The sequence below is a fragment of the Ornithorhynchus anatinus genome, chromosome 3 (genome assembly GCF_004115215.2).
Source record: "Ornithorhynchus anatinus isolate Pmale09 chromosome 3, mOrnAna1.pri.v4, whole genome shotgun sequence".
NCBI lineage: Eukaryota > Metazoa > Chordata > Mammalia > Monotremata > Ornithorhynchidae > Ornithorhynchus > Ornithorhynchus anatinus.
This window is the reverse complement of record NC_041730.1, coordinates 96,850,749-96,876,803: the sequence shown is the minus strand read 5'-3', so window position 1 is coordinate 96,876,803 and position 26,055 is coordinate 96,850,749. Positions and strand designations below refer to the sequence as shown.

Here is a 26,055-nt window from a genome sequence, read left to right as displayed (position 1 = left end):
CCATAAGGGACAAGGACACGGACTGTGTCTCGCTTGGCTCTGAGAAAACATTTAAATATTCCAATTAATACGTAGTGTATTTTACACATAATGTGTACATCCGTCTATGGGGTAACTTCATCTTTTTAGTGTTGAGCCTATTGTTCCTCACTGAGCTGTTCTTTTGACATTTTACCCAGATTTCAGTGGACGAATCCAAGAAGTTTTCTCTGTTCAGGGCATCTCAATAAGGAGTTACCCATAAGCAGCACATAAAATCTTTTTCTCTCACTCTTTTTGTCTCTATGTAGAATCTTTCTATATATAGTCTAAATATATAATCGCAAAATTAAAAAGCCAAATTTAATCGCATTTCAAATACCCAAGTGATTTACCATTTTATTATTTATTGAGACTGCCTTCTAGAAATTATACACTTGTCTTCCAGTTTAACAAACTCTGGAGCTCTGCAAATTGATTATGGTTTAAAACTTTCTCCCCAAATCTGGATGCCGTTATGCTGAGCTAGGTACCATATTGCTATGCATCTTACTATGACATATGCCACTCTGGCAGCTATATTTTCTAAATGTAATAGTTTATACACTAATGAAATAATTTTGAACTTCTCAGAAATAACTACTGGAAGCAAACCAAACAATTTCAACTTGGTTTGTAAACAAAATCTGGAGCTGCTACTTTTAGAATTGGTAGCCCAGTGATATTTCTTGGAGACTGGTGTCTGTTGATCGCATCTGTAACTGCCATGTGCAAAATAAGTACATTCTTAAAAATGTTAATTTTGCCTCTAGCTCATATAACTTAGGAGCTATAGTCATATTTGTTAAATGCTTACTATGTGCCAGGCACTGTACTAAGCACTGAGGTAGATACAAGATAATCAGGTTGGACATAGTCCATGTCGCACATGGGCCTCACAGACTTAATCCCCATTTTACAGATGAGGTAATGTGGGCAACAGAGAAGTTAAATGACTTGCCCAAGGTCACAGAGCAGACAAGTGTGGAGCTGGAATTAGAACCTAGGACACATAAGTTGCAGATCCAGAATTAGGTCCCAGGTGCTCTGACTCCCAGGCCTATGCTCTTTCCATTTGGCTCCTCCTCCTTCACCTCACTTATCTTGCATTACAGCCCAGGCCATACACTCTGCTCCTCTAATGCCAACCTACTCAGCCTCTCTCCTGGAACTCCTTCCCTCTTCATATTTGACAGACCACCACTCTCCCCACCTTCAGAAACTTCCTAAAGTCACACCTCCTCTAAGAGGCCTTCCTTCCCTCACTGAGCCCTCATTTACTACTACTACTACTACTAATAATGACATTTCAGCGCTTACTATATGCCAAGCATTGTTCTAAGCACTGGGAAGATACAAGGTAATCAGGGTGTTCCAATCTAGGGTTTATGGTCTTCATCCCCATTTTACAGATGAGGTAACTGAGGCACAGAGAAGTTAAGTGACTCACCCAAAGTCACCCAGCTGCCAAGTGGTGGAGTCAGGATTAGAACCCATGACCTCTGACTCCCAAGCCCGGGCTCTTTCCATTAAGCCAGCTGCTTCTCATTTCCCCTATTCCCTCTCCCTTCTGTGTCACCTGTGCCCTGGTATCTTTACCCATTAAGCACTTGATATTCACCCTCCCCTCAGCCCCACAGCACTTATATACATGTCCATAATTTATTTTATGGGTCTTCCTTTCTAGACTGTAAGCTCATTTTGGGCAGGGAATGTGTCTACCAACTCTGTTGTACTATACTCTCTCAAGTGCTTAGTACAGTGCTCTGAACACAGGAAGTGCTCAATAAACATTCATTCATTAAATCATATTTATTGAGCACTTCCTAAGCACTGTACTAAGCGCTTGGAAAATACAATTCGGCAACAGATCGAGACAATCCCTACCCAACAGCGGACTCATAGTCTAGAAGGGGGAGACAAACAGTAAAACGAAACAAGTAGACAGGAATCAATAGCATTGAAATAGATAAATTGAATTACAGATATACACACATCATTAATAAAATAGAGTAATAAATGCATACAAATATACACAAGTGCTGTGGGACAGGGAAGGAGGTAGAGCAGAGAGAGGGAGTAGGGGCGATGGGGAGGGGAAGAGGAACAGAGGAAAAGGGAGGCTCAGTCTGGGAAGGCTTTCTGGAGGAGGTGAGCTCTCAGTAGGGCTTTGAAGAGGGGAAGAGAGCTAGTTTGGCGGAGGTGAGGAGGGAGGGCATGCCAGGCCAGAGGAAGGACGTGGGCCGGGGTCGACGGTGGGACAGGAGAGAACAAGGCACATTGAGGAGGCTAGCAGCAGAGGAGTAGAGTGTGCGGGTTGAGCTGTAGATGGAGAGAAGAGAGGTGAGGTAGGAGGGGGCAAGGTGATGGAGAGCTCTGAAGCCAATAATGAGGAGTTTTTGCTTCATGCGAAGGTTGATTGGCAACCACCGGAGGCTTTTGGGAAAGAGGGTGACATGCCCAGAATGTTTCTATAGAAAGATAATCCGGGCAGCAGAGTGAAATATAGACATCATTGATTGAGTCTCCTGCCACGACTTCTTACGTTTTAGTTGAGTGATGCAACTATCTGGTAAGGAGTTCCTTCTCAATGTAATTACCAGGCTGGGTCAGGGGCAATCCTAATTGACCTGAGTGGTGTTTGGGGGCTTAGAGCTGTCCTGTTATTGCTTGGTTGAGCTGAGCCACTGTGTGCATAGTGCTATCCTTTATACCTGCTCCTTGGGTCATTGCCCACAACATCATCAATCAGGGGTATTTATTGAGCATAAAGCGGGTGCAGAGAACTCTTCTAAGTGCTTGAGAGAGTACAGTACAACAGAGCGGGTGGACACATTCCACAGTGAGCTTATAATCAGTATAAAATACGTCTCTGAACTATAGTCTACATTCCCTATATCAATCTACCATCTTAATATATGTAGAATGCTAATATAAATCCATTCTTAAAAATAATTATGTATCCCTCTGGCCAGTGGTGAGAAATAGTGGATAAAGCACTGGCCTGGTAAGCACTTAATAGAGTGCTGTGTACACAGTAAGCGCTCGATGAATATGACTGAGTCGGAAAGTTGTTATACCACCTCCACCTGCTGTGTGACCTTGTCTGCTCTGTGACCTTGGGTGAGTCACTTCACTTCTCTGTGCCTCAGTTATCTCATCTGTAAAATGGGGATCGAGACTTTGAACCCCATGTGGGACAGGGGACTGTGTTCAACCTAATTTACTTGTCTCCACCCCAGTGCTTAGTACAGTGCTTTTGAAACAGTAGGCACTTAACAAACACCACAGTTGTTATTATGATTATGATTAAATGTTCTGAGGATGTCTCCTGGTCTTCATTCATGGGTACTTGTGTTTGTCTTGGGCACTTTGGGTAGGTGTCACTTCAAAGCCTTCAAACTGCTTCCCAGATCCTTGCATGCCGGACTAACAGTGTTTTTTGTTGGGGTTTTTTTGCAGGATGGATTCACACCTTTGGCTGTTGCTTTGCAACAAGGCCATGACCAAGTGGTGTCATTGTTGCTTGAAAATGATACAAAAGGAAAAGTCCGTCTTCCAGCTCTTCACATTGCTGCTCGAAAGGATGACACCAAAGCAGCCGCACTGCTTCTGCAGAATGACCATAATGCAGATGTGGAATCCAAGGTGAGTCACAGGAGAACAAGCTGATCACATGCGGAGTTGTACTGTAGAAGCTAAGGGAATCCTGCCAGATCTCTCTTTTGACTGGCTCTTATTTTCTCCCTTTGGGTTGGGATGAGGGATGGTGGGCAGTGGGGAGAGGTGGGATGGGGAGAGCCAAGAGGTCATGGGGGTGAACTGGGGAGATGGAGGCGCTGTCATTGAGCGTGCCAGAAGGGAGGTCATATAAAAAAAAAACAACTTTGGATTTCCACCTACAATCCAAGGTTCCTGGTCAACAAGTGCATCTTGCACTACTTACATTCCTGCGTGGAGCTTACATTTTACCTTAGGATAGAATTTAATTTAGGAATGGTATCGAGTCAGGGGGAGTAGCTATCTGAGACTGAAGAGAACAGGTGCCAACCAAAACTTGATGAATATCTAAAAACCATAGAATTTTCTACCAATATAGGATCATGAATCTGCTAGGGAGAGCATGAGCACTGTTACCTAGTAAATGAGTCGGAAGAATGCCATTGTCTTTAAGCCTGTTACTATAAACCTTCTTAAGGACATCTCATTTGGAGTATGGAATCATGTAGATTTCATTCAGTCTAGCTTTCTTTCTGTGCCTATTCTGCTTTCATCATAGCTGTCACTTCATCTAGCTGTCATGAAGCTTTTTTGCACCCACGTCACCAAGAGCGAACTAACCGTTCATTTTTTCCCCCTTTGCTTCCAAATGTGTTAACCTAGATGGTGGTGAATAGGACAACAGAGGTATATATGCACATATATCTATCTATATCTGTATCATCCCTTTCCATGACTTAGTGGTGCTGCATCATCTCTCTCCCGTCCTCTCTGCATCGCCTTCCGTAGGATAGATACCTGCTTTAGACGGAAAAAGTAGCATGTGCTAGAGAAGACCACAGTTTGATCACCAGGGCTTTCTGCAGCTGAACCCGAGGTTTAAACGAAAGCATAAGGATTCCTTGAAATGAATTACCATGTATAAAAGAGTCACATTAGTCGAAGAGATGGGAGGTTCTGATACTGTAGATGTTGAGAGCTGCAGACAACCCTGTGCATCCAGGACTGGTTCTGTAGGCTTCTGCATGACACTTCCCCTCGATGGTGTCAGCAAATAGATGACCTCGGAATGGTACAAGATCGGCCAGACTCTCAGAAAGAGAGAGCCAGCGGCAGCTAGCATGGCTAAAAGGCTTGCTAACAGTCTAGAACCGCATCAAGTTTCTATAAGGTTTGGTTCTCTGGGGACTCAGTGATTCGCTGCATGTTTTAGCACCTTTTTTTTAAACGGAAGTCAAATGACCCCGGAATGAAAATATGTTGCAGGAATTGTGTTACCGATCAGCCGTTCGCTAATTAGGTTGCTACCTTATGTCTTTGCATAACTCAGAGAGATGGCCCACAGTAGGAGATGGAGCTTTATGATATCATCCCTTGAAAGAAAATCACATCAGTCCTTTAAAAGAGGTTCTGTGATGTTGCTGTAATTAGCATCTGCTTCGAATGCACCAAAGCAACCTGACTCTGACCTCAAATGAGAAGTTAAAGAGAAAATAACAGATCTAACCATGAGCCATTTGACCCAAACTAAGAATAGCTGTCTAGTTACGAATAATTATTCCAATTAAGAGGAGGGTTCGCTTTTGGAAACCTCGGCTGATGGTTTACTTCAGTGATTCCGAGTCTATACCTGCTTCTTCACTGCTAATTCCTTCTGCCTACTAATATTCTTATTAGACATCAACTCTTGGAAAGCCTAAAAACAATTGGCACCGATTGAAAACTAGTACCGAATGGAATGTTAATTCAAAACCTACTTTGTTTCCAAGTTTTTAGACGGTCAGGGCAATGAGTTCACAACCTCCCGGAGAGGAAGGCGTCAAAAATCAATTGAACATCTGTGTTTTCTCTCCAGAGTGGCTTCACTCCTCTCCACATAGCTGCTCACTATGGAAATATCAATGTAGCTACGTTGCTGTTAAACCGAGGTGCGGCTGTGGACTTCACGGCACGGGTAAGGGTTCGATCTAAAGCACGTTTGATGGATGTGGAAATGTATCCTTCCGTGCTTCTGCTCGGAAGCTCGCACCTTCTCAAAAATGTGGATCGTGTCTTCTGGGGCCTCTGAATTCCTCTCACCGAAACGGGCCCAGATGGCTCCCACTAGAAACAAATGTTCTACGGGATCGTTGAGAATCGACAACTGGGAAGTGAGCAGGGTTTGGGCAACACTGGCGGGCAGCCACACTCCTGCTGTTCGTTAAAATGTCTCTGTTTACATGGTAAATGGTAAACTGTTTACATGGCAACACCAAATACCATACTCAGAGAGCGCATGTGCTCCCATTATTTCAGTGACAGAGGTCAGAAAAACCTTCTAAATAACAATAATAATAATAACAATAATTAAAGTGCTTGCTAAGTGCTTACTATGTGCCAAGCACTGTTGTATAAGAGAAGCAGTGTGGCTTAGTGCAAAGGGAACAGGCTTGAGCCAGATGATGTGGGTTTTAATCCTGACTCTGCCACTTGTCTGCTGTGTGACCTTGGGCAAGTCACTTAACTTCTCTGTGCCTCCCTTACCTCATCTGTAAAATGAGGATTAAGACTGTGAGCCCCACATGGGTCAACCTGATTTCCTTGTATCTATCCCAGTGCTTAGAACAGTGCTTGGCACATAGTAAGCGTTTACCAAATACCATAATTATTTAATCAGGTTGGGCACAGTCCTCATTCATTTAATTGTATTTATTAAGCATTTACTGTGTGCACAGCCTTGTACAAAACACAAGGCCTGTTGTTGGGTAGAGATTGTCTCTATCAGTTGCCGAAGCATACTTTCCAAGCGCTTAGTACAGTGTCTGCACACAATAAGCTCTCAATACATATGATTGAATGAATGAATGAATGAATGAACGAACAAAGCTGGGACTCACACTCTTAAACCCCATTTTACAGGCAAGGTAAGTTAAGTGACTTGCTCAAGGACACCCAGTGGACATGTGGTGGAGCCATGATTAGAATCCAGGCCCTTCTGACTACAAGACCCATGCTCTATCCACTAGCCAATCTACTTCCCTTTGAAATTAGGAAAAATGATCCGACACTTTTTTTATGGTATCTGTTAAGCACTCACCGTGTGCCTGGTACTTTACTTAAGTACTAGGGTAGGTAAAAGTTAATGGGGTTGGACAAAGTCCGTGACCCGTGTGGAGCTCCCTATCTTAATCCTCATTTTCATTATAGGCAGAGAACGTATCTGGTAATTTTGTTGTACTGTACTTTTTTTAGCCTTTATTACAATGTTAGCGAAAAGCAGCATGGCTTAGTGGAAAGAGCACGGGGTTGGGAGTCAGAGGTTATGGGTTCTAATCCCGACTCTGCCACTTGTCTGCTGTGTGACCTTGGACAAGTCACTCAACTTCTCCGGGCCTCAGGACCTCATCTGTAAAAATGGGCATTAAAAAATGTAAGCCCCACGTGGGACAATCTGATTACCATGTATCTACCCCAGTGCTTAGAACAGTGCTCTGCACATAGTAAGCACTTAACAAATACCATAATTATTATTAATGTTCTGCACATAGCAAGCACTCAATAAATACCATTGATTAATTGAAGAGGTAACCAAGGAACAAAGAAATTAAGTGATTTGCCCAAGGTCACACCTCAGGCAAGTAGCAGAGAGTCAGGATTAGAACCCAGGTCCTTCTAACTTCCAGGTCCATGCTATATCCATCGGGTCACACAGCTTTTCTAACATTTCCATGGTTTTCAAGAAAGAGAAATCTCTTTCTGAAAAATATTTCAGGCCAAATTGGGTGTAAAGTGAGAGCGCCTGAAAGACCCAAGCATAAGAAGTGTCTGCTAAGTCTGTTGTACTCTACTGTCCTAAGTACTTAGTTCAATGCTCTGCACATAGTAAGCGCTCAATAAATGCCATTAATTGATGAGAAAACTGAGGAACAAGAAGTTAAATGACTTGCACAAGGTCATACAGCAGGCTTGTAGCAGAGCCAGGAGTAGAACCAAGGTCTTTAAGAAGCCCAGGCCCGGGCTCTATCCACTAGGCCACATTATGGCTGCCATGGCTAAAAGTTGGGGCACCACTCAGCTGCTTCCCCTTTCAGGGGTTAAGGGCAATTTCTCCAGCTGCTAATAGTTATAAAAATAATAAAAATAAGAATGGTTTGTGTTATTGGTTAAATGCTTACTTTGTGCCAAGCACTATAATAAGAACTGGGCAAGCTACAAGATAATCAGGGTGGACTCAGGGTTGTCCCCTGTCCCGCAAGGGGCTCAATGTCTGCTAGTGATAACCTGGCAAACTGAGTTGGTATTGAATCTCTGACTCTTTGAGGTGAGACACCCGTGTTTCCATTTAACTTCTGCTTATTGTATTTTTATTCCCATCCCTACTTACCCTTTTCTGAAGCCTTTGAGGAAGGAAGAATTAATCAATTAATCATTGGTATTTATTGGAGAAGCGGCATGATGTAGTGGATAGAGCATGGGCCTCAGAGTCAGAAGGTCATTTGTCTGCTGTGTGACCTTGGGCAAGTCACTTAACTTCTTTGTTCCTCAGTTTTCTCAGTTTTTATCTGTGCCTCAATTACCTCATCTGTAAAATGGAGATTAAGAGTGTGAGCCCCACATGGCACAGGGACAGTGTCCAAACCGATTTACTTATATCCCGCTTCGCACACAATAAGCACTTAACAAATACTGCTATTTTTTTATTGAGGGCTTACTTTGTGCAGAGCACTGTACTAAGCACTTGGGAGAGTACAAGGAGAAGTCAGTTGCTAATTTATCACAAGAAAAGGGGAGGAGTTAAGATTTTTCCATCTAGGAACATGAAAGGAGGACTGCAAGTTGATCGTGGGCAGAGAACGTGCCAACTGTTGAACTCTCCCAAGCTGTTCGTACAGTGTTCTGCACATACTAAGTGTTCGACAAACACCATTGATGATGATAATTCAACAGGCAAACGAGGTTCGGCTTCTGGAGGAGATGTGGTTTTGGAAGGGCCTTGAAGATGGGGAGATAGCAATGATCCGGCGGATGTAAAAGGGGAGGGTGTTCCAGGCAGGCAGAAGACAGAGTGTGACCAGGAGGTTTGTGATGAGAAGGGGGTGAGTGAGGCACAGTAAGGAGTTTGGATGAGAAAATTGAAGGTTGCCATAAGGGCTATAGTGGTACTGGCTATTCACCCCATCCACAGCTCCACATATCTGTAGTTTTTTATGTTAATGTCCATCCCCCTCTCTAACCATAAGCCCTCGATTAGATTTTAAGCCCGTCACAGGGCAGGGACTGTCTCTGTTACCGATTTGTACATTCCAAGCGCTTAGTACAGTGCTCTGCACATAGTAAGCGCTCAATAAATACTATTGAATGAATGAGCTGGGAGTACGTCTACCAAATCTGTTGTACTGTACTCTCCCAAGGGCTTAGTTCAGTGCTCTGAACCCAGTGAGCACTTGGTATATACCAGTGAAGAAGAAGAGTCTCAGTGCCTCAAGGACCATGTTCAATCCGATCATCTTTTATCTATCCCAGCCCTTTGCAAAGTTTTTGGCACAGAGAGCTTAATAAAAGCCATCATTATTTTGCCCCAGCAACTCAGCATGGGATAAGAAATAGAGTGGTCAAGTAGCTGATCAGAAGCAGTGTTAAAAAAGAAAAATAAGTATTTCTCTGCCGACTCTACCAAATGGGGTGTGACGTCCTCCCTGGGTAATGAGGGCAACAGTACAGAAGCGCATTGCTGAGGGGTTCTGACTGGGTGACGTCAGCTTCTGTCGGGACTGGTCAGGGGGCATGGCTCGAATTGTTTAGCTGCCTGCGGGGACAGCTGAGAGGCTACCCAGATGTCCCTCTCTTGAGTCATTTTGTGTGTATAACGAGGGCTCACTTGCATATTAGCTCTCTGACAGACACAAACCCAGTGTACAAAATGAGCATGCGTAATAGGATCCGACGTTTCCCTGATTTGGGAGAGAGCTGGACGATTTATACCATAATCAATTTGATTCCACGAGGGCTCTTTATAGAAAACGGCTGCCGGAGTGATGCTCCGTGTTTGAGGGTATTTATTAACGTAAAGAGTCGGGGGTTAAACTGCCGAAGAAGTTTGCATATAGATCCTGCTTTCGACCTAGCCTACGGGAACTGCAGCAAGCTGATGTGAGAACAGCTTAATACTGCACTGCAGTCTCGACTTTCTTGGTGAATTCCAGTTCATTGTTTGCTTTCAGACTTCGGGGATGACATTGGCTCCATCCTGTTGCACTCTTGGCTCGGTGTCCTTGGATGGGTTTACAATCCATTCTCGCTCCATTTTAAAGAATGCAGCTGAAGGAAAGCATCGCACTGTAGAAGCCATATTGTTCCGTTACGTGCCTGAGTATCAAAAGCACCTGAGAAATATGTGGGGGCTAGAATTGTTCCCTTTTGATTGAAAGGGCAGCACTGTGTTTTCCTGGACAAACCTTCATTCACTAGTCTTTCAGTCGAATTTATTGAACGCTTACTGTGTGCAGAGCACTGTGTGTCCCACACATCTGACCATGTTTTGTACATATCTTTAAATTATACATTATAAATTATTTATTCATATTAATATTTGTTTCTCCCTCTAGACTCTAAGCTTGTTGTGGGCAGGGAACACGTCTACTAATTCTATTGTATTGTGCACTTCCATGCGCTTCGTTCGTTCATTAAGTCGCATTTATTGAGTGCTTACTGGGTGCAGAACACTGTACTAAGCACTTGGGAAGTACAATTCGGCAACAAATAGAGACAATCCCTGCCCACAACAGGTGCTTAGTATAGTGCTCTGTACATAGTAAGCACTCAATAAATGTGGTTGATTGACTGATCTGTTGATAGATAGTTCTGAATAGAGGTTTTCTTTTTCCTTGTTATAGTGTACTCTCCCAAGCACTGAGTACAGTGCTCTGTACAGAGTAAGCTCTCAGTAAATACAATGATTGATTTATTCCTTATAAACAACATTTGTCGAGTACTTATTGGGCCAAGCATTGTACTAAGAGCTAGGATAGATTCAAGTTAATCAGTTTGGATAGAGTCCCCGTCCTACATGGGGCTCACGGTCTAAATAGGAGAGAAGTTGGATATTGTGATTCTGTTGAAACCTCCAAAGCATTAGGGACTTTGTCCTGGCCCTTGATGAAGACTCCTAAGGTTGGAAGTGGATAGAGAACCCCGTAGATTAGCAGCCCTGATGTTCCATACTTTGAGTCCCTGCTCTCCATCTGGTATTAGCGATCTGTATCTGGAGCTAGGGAAAGAATGATTCCTCCAACTTAAACTGTTTTTTTAAACTTTGTTCCTTAAACTGTTCCTATGTGCCAAGCACTATACTAAGCAATGGAGTAGATATACAATAATCAGGCCCCACCTGGGGCTCACAGTCTAAATATGAGGGAGAACAGGTATTGTTTAGCCCCCCCATTTTGCAGATGAGGAAACTGAGGCACAGAGAAATTAAGTGATTTACCCATGGTCACACAACAGAAAAGTGGCAGACCTGGATTTAGAACCCAGGTCTTCTGACTCCATGAGTTCATTAAACTGTTTTTTCCCCGACTTTCTTCTTTTGTTTGCTCGTAATGAGACAGCACTAATGAGATGTTTGGACTTCTTCACTACAGAGGTGAAGATGGGGCAGGTTGGTTTCCTTGTGGGATCCCCATTTGTAATCAGTCAATCTATCAAAGGTATGCATTACACACTTCCTGGGTGCAGAGCACTTAAGAAGTAGTGTGGCTTAGTGGAAAGAACACAGGCCAGGGAGTCAGAAGACCTGGGTTCAAATCCCACTCTGCCACTTTTCTGTTGTGTGACCTTGGGTAAGTCAGTTAACTTTGCTGTGCTTCAGTTTTCTTATCTGCAAAATGGAGAGCTAAAAAAATACCTGTTCTCCCTCCTATTTAGACTGTGAGCTCCATCTGGGGTCTGGTTATCGTGCATCTACCCCATTGCTTAGTATAGTGCTTGGCACGTAGCAAGAACTAAAGAAATGCCATTATAATTATTGTTATCATTATTACTAAGCTCTTGAGAGAATATAGTATAGCATAGTTGGTAGACACATTCCCCATCCACAAGGAGCTTAAAGTTTTAGCTTCGACTTAGAATCCTATTTCTCCGTAAGGGGAGACTTGTCTTATTTCATGGGTATCGAAAGATCCGATCATGATCCCGCATGATGATATTTCTGAAACACATCCTCTACCTTAAGAATATCAAATGAGGATGCTTTTCTAGCGAATGTTTTGGTGAATAAGGTCTCTTTGCTGATGTTTCCCCACTCATTCAATCTAATTCCATTCAACTGTATTTATTGAGGACTTGCTGCGGGCAAAGCACTGAACTAACTCCTTGACCCCCGAGTCATTCTGATGAACTTGCACTCTGAATTGTGCAAGAGAACAGAGTGCCCACGGAAGACTTCTAGAGTGGGTCCAGCTCCATGAATTTAGAGCACCTGGAAGGACAAATGAACTGGAGAATGGCTTCCAGCCAGATTGGGTTGGATGAGCGAGGGTAAAGTTGGGAGAGATTGAAATCATTCCCAGAAAGAGCAACATCAGCCTCAAGACGGTGGGGCTTGCCAGTTTTGCTCCTGCTTTCATTTCATTTCCTGAGGAGCAGGAAAAAAGATGACAGGCAACAGGAGAGGTGATTTTAAAGAGTTTTTTTTGAAAAATGTCATCACGTGGGTGTCAAGCTTCAGACATGCCCCCACTAATGTTTCTCAAGGAAGATAAAGGAAATGAGAGGGGACAGGCCTGAAGAAGAACACACTTGGGGTAGCTGTTGTTTGCTGATGCAGTGATATGGGTAAAAGATATATTGATCTTGCCTTCCTTCTCTAGGTCTTGCCTTCCTTCTCTTTGAACCCATGACTCACTTCCAAAGAAATTATTCACGGAAGGAATGTGAGACAAAAGTAGCCATTAAAATGTAAACTTAGTAGTGGGAAACTTGAAGATTGTTAGAGATCTGACAATCCAGAAAGCATCTCCTCCAGGAGGCATTCCAAGCCTGAGTCCCCCTTTTCCTCTGCTCCTCTTCCCCTCCCCATCACCTCTACTCTCTCCCTCTCTCTACTCCCTCCCCACCCCGCAGCACTTGTGTATATATGTACATATTTATTATTTTATTTATTTTATTAATGTTGCATCTATGGAAAGAGCACGGGCTTGGGAGTCAGAGGTCATGGGTTCAAATCCCGGCTCTGCCACTTGTCAGCTGTGTGACTGTGGACAAGTCACTTAACTTCTCTGTGCCTGTTACCTCATCTGTAAAATGATGATTAAGACTGTGACCCTCACGTGGGACAACCTGATTACCCGGTATCTACCCCAGCGCTTAGAACAGTGCTCTGCACAGAGTAAGCGCTTAGCAAATACTAACATTATTATTATTATCTATAATTCTATTTATTTATATCGATGCTATTGATGCCTGTCTAACTTGTTTTGTTTTGTTGTCTGTCTTCCCCCTTCGAGACTGTGAGCCCGTTGTTGGGTAGGGATTGTCTCTATTTGTTGCCAAATTGTACTTTCCAAGCACTTAGTACAGTGCTCTGCATAAGTAAGCACTCAATAAGTACAATTTAATGAATAAATGAATGAAAGGGGTTGGATGAAGAACACTTCTGTTTTGAATTTCAAAAACAAGTCAGAAGTGTTGCTTCCCAAAATGCATTGACTATTGGTGTGTGATTGAATACGTCAGAGATCCTGAAAAGGGTGGTGGTGTGGGCGCACTTCTGTTGCCGGGGTCACTAATTCAGCATTGTTTGAGTACTGAAAAATGAAAAAAAAAATGCAAGGAATTAGATATTATAGCTTTTTCTTCATCTCTAAAACTTTCTCTTTGGTTACATGCACAGCTCACTGATGTAAGAACAGGCCCTGAATGAAATGTATAAATCCCATTTTAATTCTGTGAAATAGTATTCTGTGTAGGATTCCTTATTGTACCATCTTTCATTTACATTTCAAAGGAGAATGTAAATAGGAAAGTATCTGAAACTCTAAGCATCTCATTTTTTTCAAACCAGACAAAACCAGAAGTAAGGGGCTTGTGTGTTGCATAGCATAACAGTACAGTAAGTACCCTGGTATATTTATCTGCATATTTAATCATTAAGAATGGGAACATAATCAGTCCCTGTTGTTCTGCCTTCAAGAGTGCTGCATGCGCCTTAGAGCAATCAGAGTTGCAATTAGAGGTTCAGAGAAAAGGAGTCTGAAAAACCAGAGCCGACTTCCGTTAATTTATTCATTCAGTTGTATTTATCGAGCACTTATTGTGTGAAAAGCATTGTACTAAGCACTTGGGAGTGTACAATACAATAATAAACAGAAACATTCCCTGCCCACAATAGGCTTACAGTCTAGAGGCAAAGACAGACATTACTATAAATAAATAAATTACAGATAAGTTCATAAGTGCTGTGAGGCTGGGAGTGGGGATGAATGAAGGGAGAAAGTCAGGGTGAAGCAGAAGGGAGAGGGAGAATAGAAAAGGAGGACTTAGATAATCAGAATAGTGATTTTTGGGGGTCAGCCAGGATTTGCTTAGAGCACAGGGGTGGGTGTCTCTATGCATATATGTAGGGAGCAGAACATGTGTATCACCACTGCCTCTCTCTCTCTCTCACACACACATATGACCATCTCTGTTTAGGCAGCTGAACCAAAGTTCCAGAGGAGGGGGAAAAAAAACCCTTGTAAGAGTGTGGCCAGAGAGCAGAAAGGCTTAGGTGGTCCTGGAGCGGAAAGATCTGAATTTGGGAACCTTCCCTAAAATGCAAGCTCTCCACTGCAAAGTCCTGCCCTAAGGTGGAAAAAAGACAAGGGTTGAAGAGTTTCATATCTTTGGGTCTGTTCTGACCATTCATTAGGGAGGAGGCAGCCAGTACCTGAGTCGATGTGAATTTCTGAATCCTTCTGAGACATGAAGGGATTTCAGTCTCATCCACCATCACAACCATCTTGTAGGCCAGGAGGGTCACAGAATGGGATTGTGATTTTACAGATGGGGAAAGTGAAGTCCAGAGCGTTTTAGTTGATTTGATATGGATTGGGTCTGCCTAGGAGAAAATTGTGTTCTGGGTCCAGATTTGCACAGGGTTAATATAATGTTGAGGGCCAGCCCAGAATTAGCAGGGATTGCTCAACCCGGATGAGGGCCATGTAGTAATAATAATAATAATGATAATAATAGTACTTAAGTGCTTACTGTGCATCAAGCACTGTTCTAAACATTGGGGTAGATACAAGTCAATAATAATAATAATGATGGTATTTATTAAAGTGCTTACTATGTGCCAAGCACTGTTCTAAGTACTGGAGGAGGTACAAAGTAATCAGGTTGTCCCAAGTGGGGGTCACAGTCTTCATCCCCAATTTACATTCAAGGTACCTGAAGCACAGAGAAGTTAAGTGGCTTGCCCAAGGTCACACAACAGACAAGTGGCAGAGTGGGGATTAGAACCCGTGTCCTCTGACTCCCAAGACCATGCTCCTTCCTCTAAGCCATGCTGTTCCCCTCAGGTTGGATACAGTCCCTGTTTCCCATGGGACTCACACTCTTAATCCCCATTTTAAAGATGAGGTAATTGAGGTCCAGAGAAGGGAAGTGACTTGCCCAAGGTCACGCAGCAGACTAGTGGCAGAGCCGGGGTTAGAATTCAGGGCCTTCTGATTCCATGTCTGTGGAGCTCCATCCCATTAGCCCACCTCCCACTAGGCCACCCTGAGCCCATTCCAGGAACCTTGCTGGCAGCTTTCACTCCCTTTCCATCAACCCGTGTGTTTTACATACTTGCCGTCCTGTGGAGTCTCAGAGTGGACTCACAGCTTGAGATGAGCCAGTGGCATGTTTTGGGGAGGGAATGGCGGGGCGGTCCCTGCTCCTGGCTGGTCAGATTGGAAGAGGTTAAGCCGGGGATTAGTTCCTGGAGTGCAGGGATTGTGTCTTTTAACTCTCTCCCAAGTGCCTAATACAACTCTCTGCATGGAATAGTTGTTTATGTCTGTTAGCTCCTGAAATCAAGAATCATGTCTACCCACTGTATTGTACCCTCCCCAGTGCTTAATATAGCACACAGTAAACACTCAATAAATACCACTGAATGATTGACCCATCAATTGACTGACCCCCTCAGGCCATTACAGAAGGAGAGAAACCACTGAACTTTGAACCAAAGGAAAAAGAAGGCTAGAGCTAAATAATAATAATAATAATGTTGGTGTTTGTTAAGCACTTACTATGTGCAGAGCACTGTTCTAAGCGCTGGCGTAGGTACAGGGTGATCAGGTTGTCCCTCGTGAGGCTCACAGTCTTAATCCCCATTTTACAGATGAGGTAACTGAGGCACAGAGAAGTAAAGTGACTTTCCCACAGTCACACAGCTAAGTGGTGGAGCTGGGATTTGAACCCATGACCTCTGACTCCCAAACCCGTGCTCTTTCCACTGAGCCACACTGTTTCTCAGATGCAGACTACAGACTAGATGACTGGCCGTAGTTCGTCTTAATATCTCACACTGCTCCTTCTGTTACCCACAGTACTTTGCTTCAGGGAACGCCAGGTAAACATCACCTTCGATTTGACTTGAATGAAGAATTGTAATCACCAGTAGTCGACTCTGTCTCCCCTCCCCTCGAGAACCAACCCGTGATTTGAAATGATTTAAGACACTGCCCAGTATGAAAGCATAAAGATGTATTTCTTCTCTGAGAACTAATTTATATGGCTTCAAAGTTGGACATGTATCCCAGTGCTCTCTCCAGAACCAACCTTGGTCTCTGACTAGATACGAATAGATTGGTAAGGACAGCTCGTCTTGCCTATCTTCCTTTATCCGACTTTCTAAGCAGGTTTTCATAAAGGAAAAATAGTGTGGTATTTCTCAGGCTCAGAATAAAGTGAGAGCCCCTTGCTAGTGGGAGACTGACAGTCTCTGAGTGATTCCAACACCATGTGCTCTTGGGAAATATGGCTGTGAATTTGGGTCTCCAAATACAACTTTCCCCAAACCCCACCAACTGGATCTCCACATGGACCAGAAATTATAATAACAATAATAATAATAATGATGATGGTATTTGTGAAGCGCTTACTATGTGCCAAGCACTGTTCTAAGAACTGGGGTAGATACAACTCCATATGGGGCTCACAGTCTTAATCCCCATTTTACAGATGAGGAAACTGAGGCACAGAGAAGTTAAGTGACTTGCCCAAAGTCCCACAGCTGACTAGTGGTGGAGCTGGGATTAGAACCCATGACCTCTGACTCCCAAGCCCGGGGTCTTTCCACTGAGCCACGCTGCTTCTCAGTCCTGTGCTTAATCCACTAGACCATGCTGCTTATCATAAGAATAGTGTTTGTTAGGCACTTACTATGTGTCAAGCACTGTTCTAAGCACTGGGGTAGATACATGGTAATCAGGTTAAGCACATACTAAATATTAAGCACTGTTCTTATCACCACAGTGGATATAAGTCTTTATTGAAGAACAAAGGCAGAGGTTCTCACTATGTTGTTTTTTTCCAGTTTGCTCAGAACTTTCAATTCCCCACAATGGGACTATGGGGATTTCTCTAAAGGGGTTGGAAGAAAGAGGAGAAATTTTGCCCAAAAGTAATTAACCAATAGCAGAGAGAAGCTCCTTGGAGACGTTAGGGGCTGTGGAGTGGAGAACTGCTTAATTTTACCGTTGCTTTCTTTGGTGGAATTTTGCTTTCTGAGTCTGTAGTGGAACTGCCACTGTGAAACTCTCGGGAAAATTGACCACATTTTTTAGAGGGCTTGGAAAGACGTCGATCTATTTTGGGTGCTGGCTAACGATGCTGGTCACATCGTTGCCATATTCAGCAGTTGTAGATAGTTCCTGGTGAGGGGTCACATAGTACCCCTGGGTAATTTGTGTCAGCGATAGGCACAACTTCAGTGTTTATTTTGGATCTGGAAGAAGTGCTCAGTGTTGAGGTGATAAGTGTGTTGACAGTAAACCGGAGCAATTTTCAAGCAAGCAACTTCATTTCAAAACAAAATTAACTCAAACACAGCAAGAGCACCTGCTTTCATTCTTTGGCATGTTTGAAATTTCAGAAGAAGGCCAAGTTTCAAAGGAAAGAAGGGGGTATCATTTTAAAATTCACTGAGAGTTCACAAACCTTCCAGATTGAATTACTTTGGGTGGAAAAGATGTCGGGTTTTTTTCTCAGAAATCATAGGAACTTGACATTTAGTTCTTTTAATAAAAATCCTTTCCATTTTAGTGGTAAGATCATTGTGGGCAGGGGATATGTCAGTTATTTGTTATGTTATACTCTCCCAAGTGCTATGCACATATGATTGTTTAGATATACCTCTTCAATTATAATAGAATTCTATTAAGAAGCATAGGAACCTTCAAAAATAGTATGTGTATTTTTTGTATTTGTATTTTTTCAAATCTATAATTCAGATCTCTTAATTATAAGATCTCTTCTCTGTTTATAATTTGTTTAGAGTACACCTGTTAAGAAGCAGAGTGGCCTACGGGAAATAACACAGGTCAGGGATTCAGTGGACTTGGGTTCCAATTCCAGCTCCACCACTGGCCTGCCTTGTGACCTCGAGCAAACCTGTTCCCCCTCAACTTGGACTGTGAACTCCATGTGGGATATGAACTTTGTCCAACCTGAATATCTGAATCTACCCCAGTATTTAATACAGTGCTTAATGACAGAAAACACATACAAATACCACAGTTTTTGTGATTGAAAATTATCTGTAAGGATGCCATATAAATTTTCTCTTAAAAAGATGTATCAATCATTATCATAATAATAATTGTGGTATCTATTAAGCGCTTACTATGTGCCAGGCACTGTACTAAGCTCTGGGGTGGATACAGGCAAATCAGGTTGAACACAGTCCCTGGCTCATGTGGGGCTCACAGTCTCAATTCCCATTTTACAGCTGAGGCCCAGAGAAGTGAAGTGACTTACCCAAGGTCACACAGCAGATAAGTGGTGGAGACAGGATTAGAACCCAAAACCTTCTGACTCCCAGGCCTGTGCTCTATCCACCAAGCCATGCTGCTTCCCTATCAGTCAATCAGTGGTGTTTTTGAGTGTTTACTGTGTGCAGAGCACTTTACCAAGCAATTGGGAAAGTACATTACAAGAGAGCTGGTTCCTTGCCCACAAGGAGTTTACAGTCTAGAGCTGAATTCTGAGCTCTCTAATTAAGGATTTATGAATACTTCCTATTTTCAGTCGATCCTGCTTTCCTCTCAGGCTAATCTATTATTCCTTATATCTCTCCTACCACTGATCTGTAGCTCACACCCTCCCCTGTGCCTGGAACGTCCTATGTGACAGACCCCAGAGCCCATCTAAAATCACAAGTTGATTTCTAATTTCTCTATTTTCTATCCCCACCCCCCAATTGCCGCTTGAGCTCTTTTGCAATACCTAAGCACTTAAGCACTCTCAACCTGCCAAAACACTTCTGTACTTACCTCATATACCTATTACTTAAGCACTAATCTATGTACTCACCCCCTTTTCTGTCTTTCTCCTATCTGTAAGTTATATTAGGGTCTGTCTGTCTCACAGATTGTAAATTCCTTGTGGGCATGGTGTGACATTACCAGATTCTCAGCCCCAAATCCCAGCTGAAATAGCCCTTGGAGTCACTTGAGTAGTGCCTAGACTCTGGATAGCTTCCCCTGGATTCTAAAGACCTCCAATTCCTGCCTCTCACCCTCATCAGGTTGGCCACCTTCTGCCCAGTGTACCCCAAATGTACACCTTTATCGCTACCCAGGTGTCTCCCCCCAAGTTGAAGGGGTCACTGGGGTCTAGGCTACCTCCCTCCCCGCCTAGGTCCCAGGCCTGGCTATAGAATCTTGTGAAAAAAGTAATTCCTCCCCCTTCCACAGCTTCTCAGCTCCGTGCATCTTCTAGGCACCCAGACCTCCTAGCCAGACACCAAGATCAGAGTTCTCAGTAACACTGAAGAGTATTCTTTATTCAGTAACAATAAAAAGAATGCCGCTTCAAATTGGCTTTTTGTAGATCTGTTAGTTGGGTCCTTTCCCTGCTTCTCTTGGGGCATCCCAGGTTCCACTCTCCCCCTTTTTGAGTCCTTCACATGTCCTTTCTGCCCCTCAGAGGCAGGAGTGTTGCTCCTCTAGAGTCCCAGCTGAGGGGCCCTAAACCTTTAGGGGTACCCTAACACTTACCCAGGATCATCTCCAACCACCCTTTGTGCCCCGTGCCTGTCCAGGATCATAGCAACAAGCTTTTCCTGTGTCCTGCTCTTCCAGGCAAACATTTTGTAACCTCCCACCTTAAGAAGGCTAAGGGTCTTCTTCCCCAGCTACCTGGCTCCCCTTCTACTTCCCCCATCCTTCCCTCTGATTGGCCTGCTTCCAATGCCTCTGTTCAAAGCATGAGTTAGATTGCCCTCAGGGAGTGATTCTCCTGGTTTCCTTTTCCCCATCCCAAATGTCAGGGCTAATTGGACTGACCATCAAAACCTAGCTCATCAATCAATCAATAGTATTTAATAATAATAATTATGGTATTTGTTAAGCACTTACTATGAGAAGCAGCGTGGCTTAGTGGATAGAGCACGAGCCTGGGAGTCAGAAGGTCCTGGGTTCTAATTCTGGCTCCACCACATGTCTGCTGTTTGTCCTTAGGCAAGTCACTTCACTTCTCTGGGCTTCAATTACCTCATCTGTAAAATGGGAATTAAGTGTGTGAGCCCTGTGTGGGATAGGGTCTGTGTCCAACCTGACTAATTTCTATCTACCCCAGTGCTTAGAACAGTGGTTGATACATAGTAAGCACTTAACAAGTACTATTATTATTGTTATTATTATGTGCCAGGCACATTTTACTAATTCCATTGTATTTTCTAAAGTCCTTAATACAGTGTTCTGTGGACAGTAGGTGCTCAGTAAATATTATTAATCGATTGCTTGATTTGGTTGACTGAGTCAGACATCCGAGAGATATTGATTCCTTTAAAAGAAATGCAAAGCAAACCAATCAAAATGTGTATTCCGTTTTTCTGACAATAAACTTTTTCATTTAGCTATTTCCTCCTCATTTTAAATACTAGCCCTCCTGTACAAGGTATTCTAACTGTGAACAGTAACTTAGAAACAAGAGTCTGACAACCTTGTTCAGATTGTCAGTTCCATTTGGAACATTTGCATTAACTGTTTTCGGTATATATGTACCTGAACAATTTTGCCAGTGATGGAAGGCCTATTGGTATCTATTATCACCTGGAAATTCTGCACACTTGCCCTTTCCCACCCTCCTCTCTCATTCCCATCCCAATCACCATGCTTTAATTAAAAGAACATTTCCCTAGAAACTTTCCAATACAAAAACAAGAAACCCCAACAGCAAAAGCCCCTACTACAGCTAATTTAGAAATAGATTGAAAAATTGCAGAATACTGGTAAAATTAGAATCCATCCTAAAGGCACTGAAAAAATATCATTTTCGCCTTTTGCGGTTACTCAGAACTTTGTAACTAAATGATGAAAATAAGTCACATGGATTATTCCAGGCATAGTGCCTTCACACAGAGATAAATATGTGTGTGTGTGTGTGTGTACATACGTGTGTGTTTCTGTCTATCTCTGTGTTTGTCTCTCTTTCTCTCTCTCCTTCCCCACTTCCTCCCTTTCCTTCCCTTCTGTCCCTTCTCTCTAATATATGTCTATTAGGTTTAAGTCTTATTCTGTTTTGAGCTGTGTGAATGGTAAATCCCTAGAGCAACAATGAGGTATTCTAAGTTGAAACAGGCTCTCAATTGAATATGTTGGTGTTCAGAGAATAAGGTGACTGGTAATAACACAAAAGTGATGATTGCAAGAGTTATTTAGTACTTTGTTTACTTGAATGGAATTGCAGAGTTCTGCAGCATTTTATTTTATGACACAGTATCGTGGTCATCAATGCTATACTACATTCTAAGAAGGAATAATAATGTTCTTAGGGTGCTTCTTAAAAACCTTCCAACCATGCTGCACTGTTCAAGGAATCAGATTATTTTCGAAGAAATTTATTTTGTTCTGCAGTAAAACATTTTCAGACGTTTCTCTGTTTTACCATTCTATCTGAAGAACAAAGAGAGAATTTTGTGGAGGATCAAAGACCTAAAAATATGCTGAATGACAGAATGTGTCAGTTCAGAACTTTACAATAGAGAGGTTAGTGCCAGAGAATTGTAGATAATGATTTGCAGCCAAACTTTGACATTGATGGGAGTTATTTGTCTGGACTCTGACTCTAACTCAAAATTTTCAAGGCAAATGCAGAACTTCATTTTTTATGTTGTTTCAAAATCTATCTATAAGGGACCAAAATACTTCGATATTTTTTGGATTGGTCACAAGTTAAAGATTACATAATATCTGTAACTCATTTATTTCCCACCCACTTTAACTTTATTTCTTGAATTATGTATGCCTAAATTTGAATGTTAATATTTTACTAAAATATACTTATCTACCAAGGATTGAAGAAAACTAGGATTAATAAAATGCTATTCATTCAATCAATGGTATTTATTGAATGCTTACTATGTGCAGAGCACTGTACTAAGTGCTTGGAATGTACAAATCGGCAACAGATAGAGACAGTCCCTGCCCATTGATGGGCTCACAGTCTAATCGGGGGAGACGGACAGACAAAAACAGTAGCAATAAATAGAATCAAGGAGATGTACATCTCATTAAAACAATAGCAATAAATAGAATCAAGGTGATATACATCTCATTAACAAAATAAATAGGGTAATAAAGAATATATGTAATTGAGTGGATGAGCACAGTGCTGAGGGGAGGGGAAGGGAGAGGGGGAGGAGCAGAGGGGAGGGGGGGAAAAGGGAGGGGAGGTGAAGGGGGGGCAGAGAAGCAGCAGAGGGAGCAGAGGGAAAAGGGAAAGCTCAGTCTGGGAAGGCCTCTTGAAGGAGGTGAGTTCTAAGAAGGACTTTGAAGAGGGGAAGAGGATTAGTTTGGTGGGGGTGAGGAGGGAGGGCATTCCAGGACAGTGGGAGGATGTGGCCCAGGGGTCGACGGCGGAATAGGTGAGAACGGGGGACGGTGAGGAGGTGGGCGGCAGAGGAGCGGAGCGTGCGGGGAGGGGGAAGTAGAAAGAGAGAAGGGAGGATAGGTAGGAGGGGGCAAGGTGATGGCGAGCCTTGTAGCCTAGAGTGAGAAGTTTTTGTTTCATGTGGAGGTTGATAGACAACCACTGGAGGTTTTTAAGAAGGGGAGTGACATGCCCAGAGCATTTCTGCAGGAAGATGGGCCGGGCAGCAGAATGAAGAATAGACTGGAGCGGGGAGAGACGGGAGGAAGGGAGATCAGAGAGAAGGCTGATATATCAATCCAGCCAGGATATTATGAGAGCCCGTAACAGTAAGATAGCCGTTTGGGTGGAGAGGAAAGGGCGGATCTTGGCAATATTATAAAGGTGAGTCCGGCAGGTCTCGATGACGGATTGGATGTGTGGGGTGAACAAGAGAGCCAAGTCAAAGATGACACCGAGGTTGCAGACCTGAGAGACGGGAAGGATGGTCGTACCATCCACAGTGATAGGGAAGTCAGGAAGAGGACAAGGCTAGGGAGGGAAGATTAGGAGCTCAGTTTTGGACATGCTATGGTTCAGTGATGCTTGTGGGTACAGAATGCATAGAATATTTGGAATGAATATTATTGAATTGAGTATCTCAGTGAAGTTTTAAATGTCTAAAGGAGATTTTGAGATGAGCAGCATGGCCTAGGAAATAGAACATAAGCCTGGGCATCATAAGAATCTGGATTCTAATCCCAGTTCCACCACTTGCCTGCTCTGTGACCTTGGGTAAGTCACTTAACTTCTCTGGCCTCAGTTACCTCATCCACAAAACAGGGCTAAGACTTGTGAGCCCCAAATGGGACATGGACTGTCCAACCTGATTATCTTGTATCCAACGTGGCTGAAAAGTTTTTAGTACAGTACCTGGCACATAATAAGCCCCTCTTGTCTTACGCCGTCGAGTCGTTTCTGACCCGTAGCGACACCTCTCTCCCAGAATGTCGCAATCTCCATCTGCAATCCTTCTGGTAGTGTATCCATAGAATTTTCTTTGTAAAAATACAGAAGTGATTTACGATGGCCACCTTCCATGCAGTAAACTCGAGTCTGTCCTCGGCTCACTCCCATGCCACTGCTGCCTAGCACTGGTGAGTTTTGACTTGTAGAAGATTGCCTTCCACTCGCTAGCCACTGCCCAAGCTAGGAATGGTTTGGGTAGGCCTCTGTTTGATCCTCCCTCTCAGAGCCGAAACTGGTAGAGTACTGGAAACTCTCCAGGTGTGTCCCTGAACTACCATAAAATGACACTATATGACTGGGAGACTTGATCTAGATGTGAAGGCACATCTGGTTTCTTGAACAATTTTGCATGTGCCATCTAATCAATCAATCGTATTTATTGAACACTTACTGTGTGCAGAGCACTGTACTAAGTGCTTGGGAGAGTACAATGTAACAGAGTTCATTCATTCGTTCCGTCGTATTTATGGAGTACGCACTGTGTGCAAAGCACTGAACTAAGCAGTTGAGAAGTACAGTTTAGCAATAGAGACAATCCCTGCACACATTGAGCTTACAGTCTAGAAGCGGGAAGACAGACATAAAAACAAGTAAACAGGTATCAATATAAATAAATAGAATTATAGATATATACATTTATACATAAATGCTGTGGAGACATAAGTCCCCATCAATCTCTTGTCTACATCCTGACATTAACCTGGAATGCCCTCCCTCTTATTATGATTATTATAATAACAGTAATAACCACTTGTTAAGTGCTTACTATGTGCCAAGCACTGGGGTAGAGAAAAGTTAATCAGCTTGGACACAATCGCCATCCCACATGGGGCTCACACCCTTTTCCACATTTTACAGATCAAGTAGGTGAGGCACAGGGAAGTTAAGTGACTTGCCCAAGGTCACACAGCAGACGTGGGACAGAGCTGGGATTAGAACCCAGGTTCTTCTGACTCCAGGCCTGTGTTATATCCACTAAGTCATGCAGTTTCTCATATCTGACAAATACTCTTCCCACCTTCAAAGCCTTATTGAAGTCACATCTCCTCTAGTAGGCCTTCCCTGACTAAACCCTTATTTCCTTTTCTCCCACTCCCTTCAGCATTGCCTGATTTGCTCCCTTTATTCACTCCTCCTCTCAGCCCTACAGTGCTTACAATGATGAGTATTTCTAATTCATTGATTTAAACTAATATCTGTCTCCCCTCTAGACTGTAGGCCTGTTGTAGACAGGGAATGTGTCTGTTATATTGTTACATTTTTCTCTCCTAAGCGCTTAGTACAGTGCTGTGCACACAGTAATTGCTCAATAAATATGAGTGATTGATTGTTTGAACATTGGTTCCCATGTGATAAGAATGATCAAAGCAAAACTCTGGACAGTTTCTGAATGGTTCCCTCAAATGGGATACATGCAAGCAGGGAGAACAGCATGAGAAGCAGCATGGTCTAGTATATAGAGTATGGACCTGGGAGTCAGAGGGACCTTGATTCTGATCCTGGCTCTGCCACTTGTCTGCTGTGTGACCTTGGGCAAATCACTTTACCTTTCTGGGCCTCAGTTACCTCATTTGTAAAATGGGAATTAAGGTTGTGAACCCTGTTTGGGACACGGTCTTTGTCCTACCCAATTTGCTTGTATCCACCCCAGGGTTTAGAACAGTACCTAGCACATAGTAACTTAACAGATACCACAATTATTATTATTAGTAGTAGTATCAGGATAAATTCTTAAAAAATGTAGGGCTTTCCAATCTTAAAAAATGTGGAGTATCCACATACAGTTGGGAGGCTACAGCAGTAGGGAGATAGGGAGACCAGCCTGGAAGAGGCTATTCCCAAACTGCAGAGCCATAAGGAGGGATGGGAGACAGAGACATTCGGGAGACATTTGAAATCAACAACTCATCTTGCAAGTGTGAACACATCAGCATGGCAAAGAATTGTCTTTGCATGCACCAAGTATGACAGGATGAGTCCTCCACAAAGACAGAATTCATTATCAGTATCACATTTGAGTGTGAAGGACAGCTAGTGGGTTTCAGAAAACAAGCTATGAGTAAAACTTTGGACTTTTAAGAAAATTACCAAGTCACGCAAATGGTGGAACAACCATATAGGGCAGCTAGAAATCATTATACTGAATCCATGGGTCTAAGGCTGCTTCTTAGAGAGCAGAAGGCTGTTTCTCTGCCTCTAGATCTCTTC

At 43.0% G+C, this 26,055-nt stretch overlaps 1 protein-coding gene across 29 annotated transcripts in view; it reads left to right on the top strand.

Moving 5' to 3' along the window:
• ANK3 (ankyrin 3) overlaps window positions 1-26,055 on the top strand; it is a 678,945-nt gene that overhangs the window by 481,549 nt on the left and 171,341 nt on the right. For 21 of the 29 annotated variants that reach the window (XM_029059625.2, XM_029059631.2, XM_029059622.2 and 18 more), the window contains 3 exons: window positions 3,481-3,666; window positions 4,402-4,425; window positions 5,594-5,692. In XM_029059625.2, the coding sequence (XP_028915458.1) occupies window positions 3,481-3,666; window positions 4,402-4,425; window positions 5,594-5,692 (309 nt within the window). The remainder of the gene's footprint in view (window positions 1-3,480; window positions 3,667-4,401; window positions 4,426-5,593; window positions 5,693-26,055) is intronic. The other 8 variants (XM_039911537.1, XM_029059636.2, XM_029059626.2 and 5 more) reach the window with 1 other exon arrangement.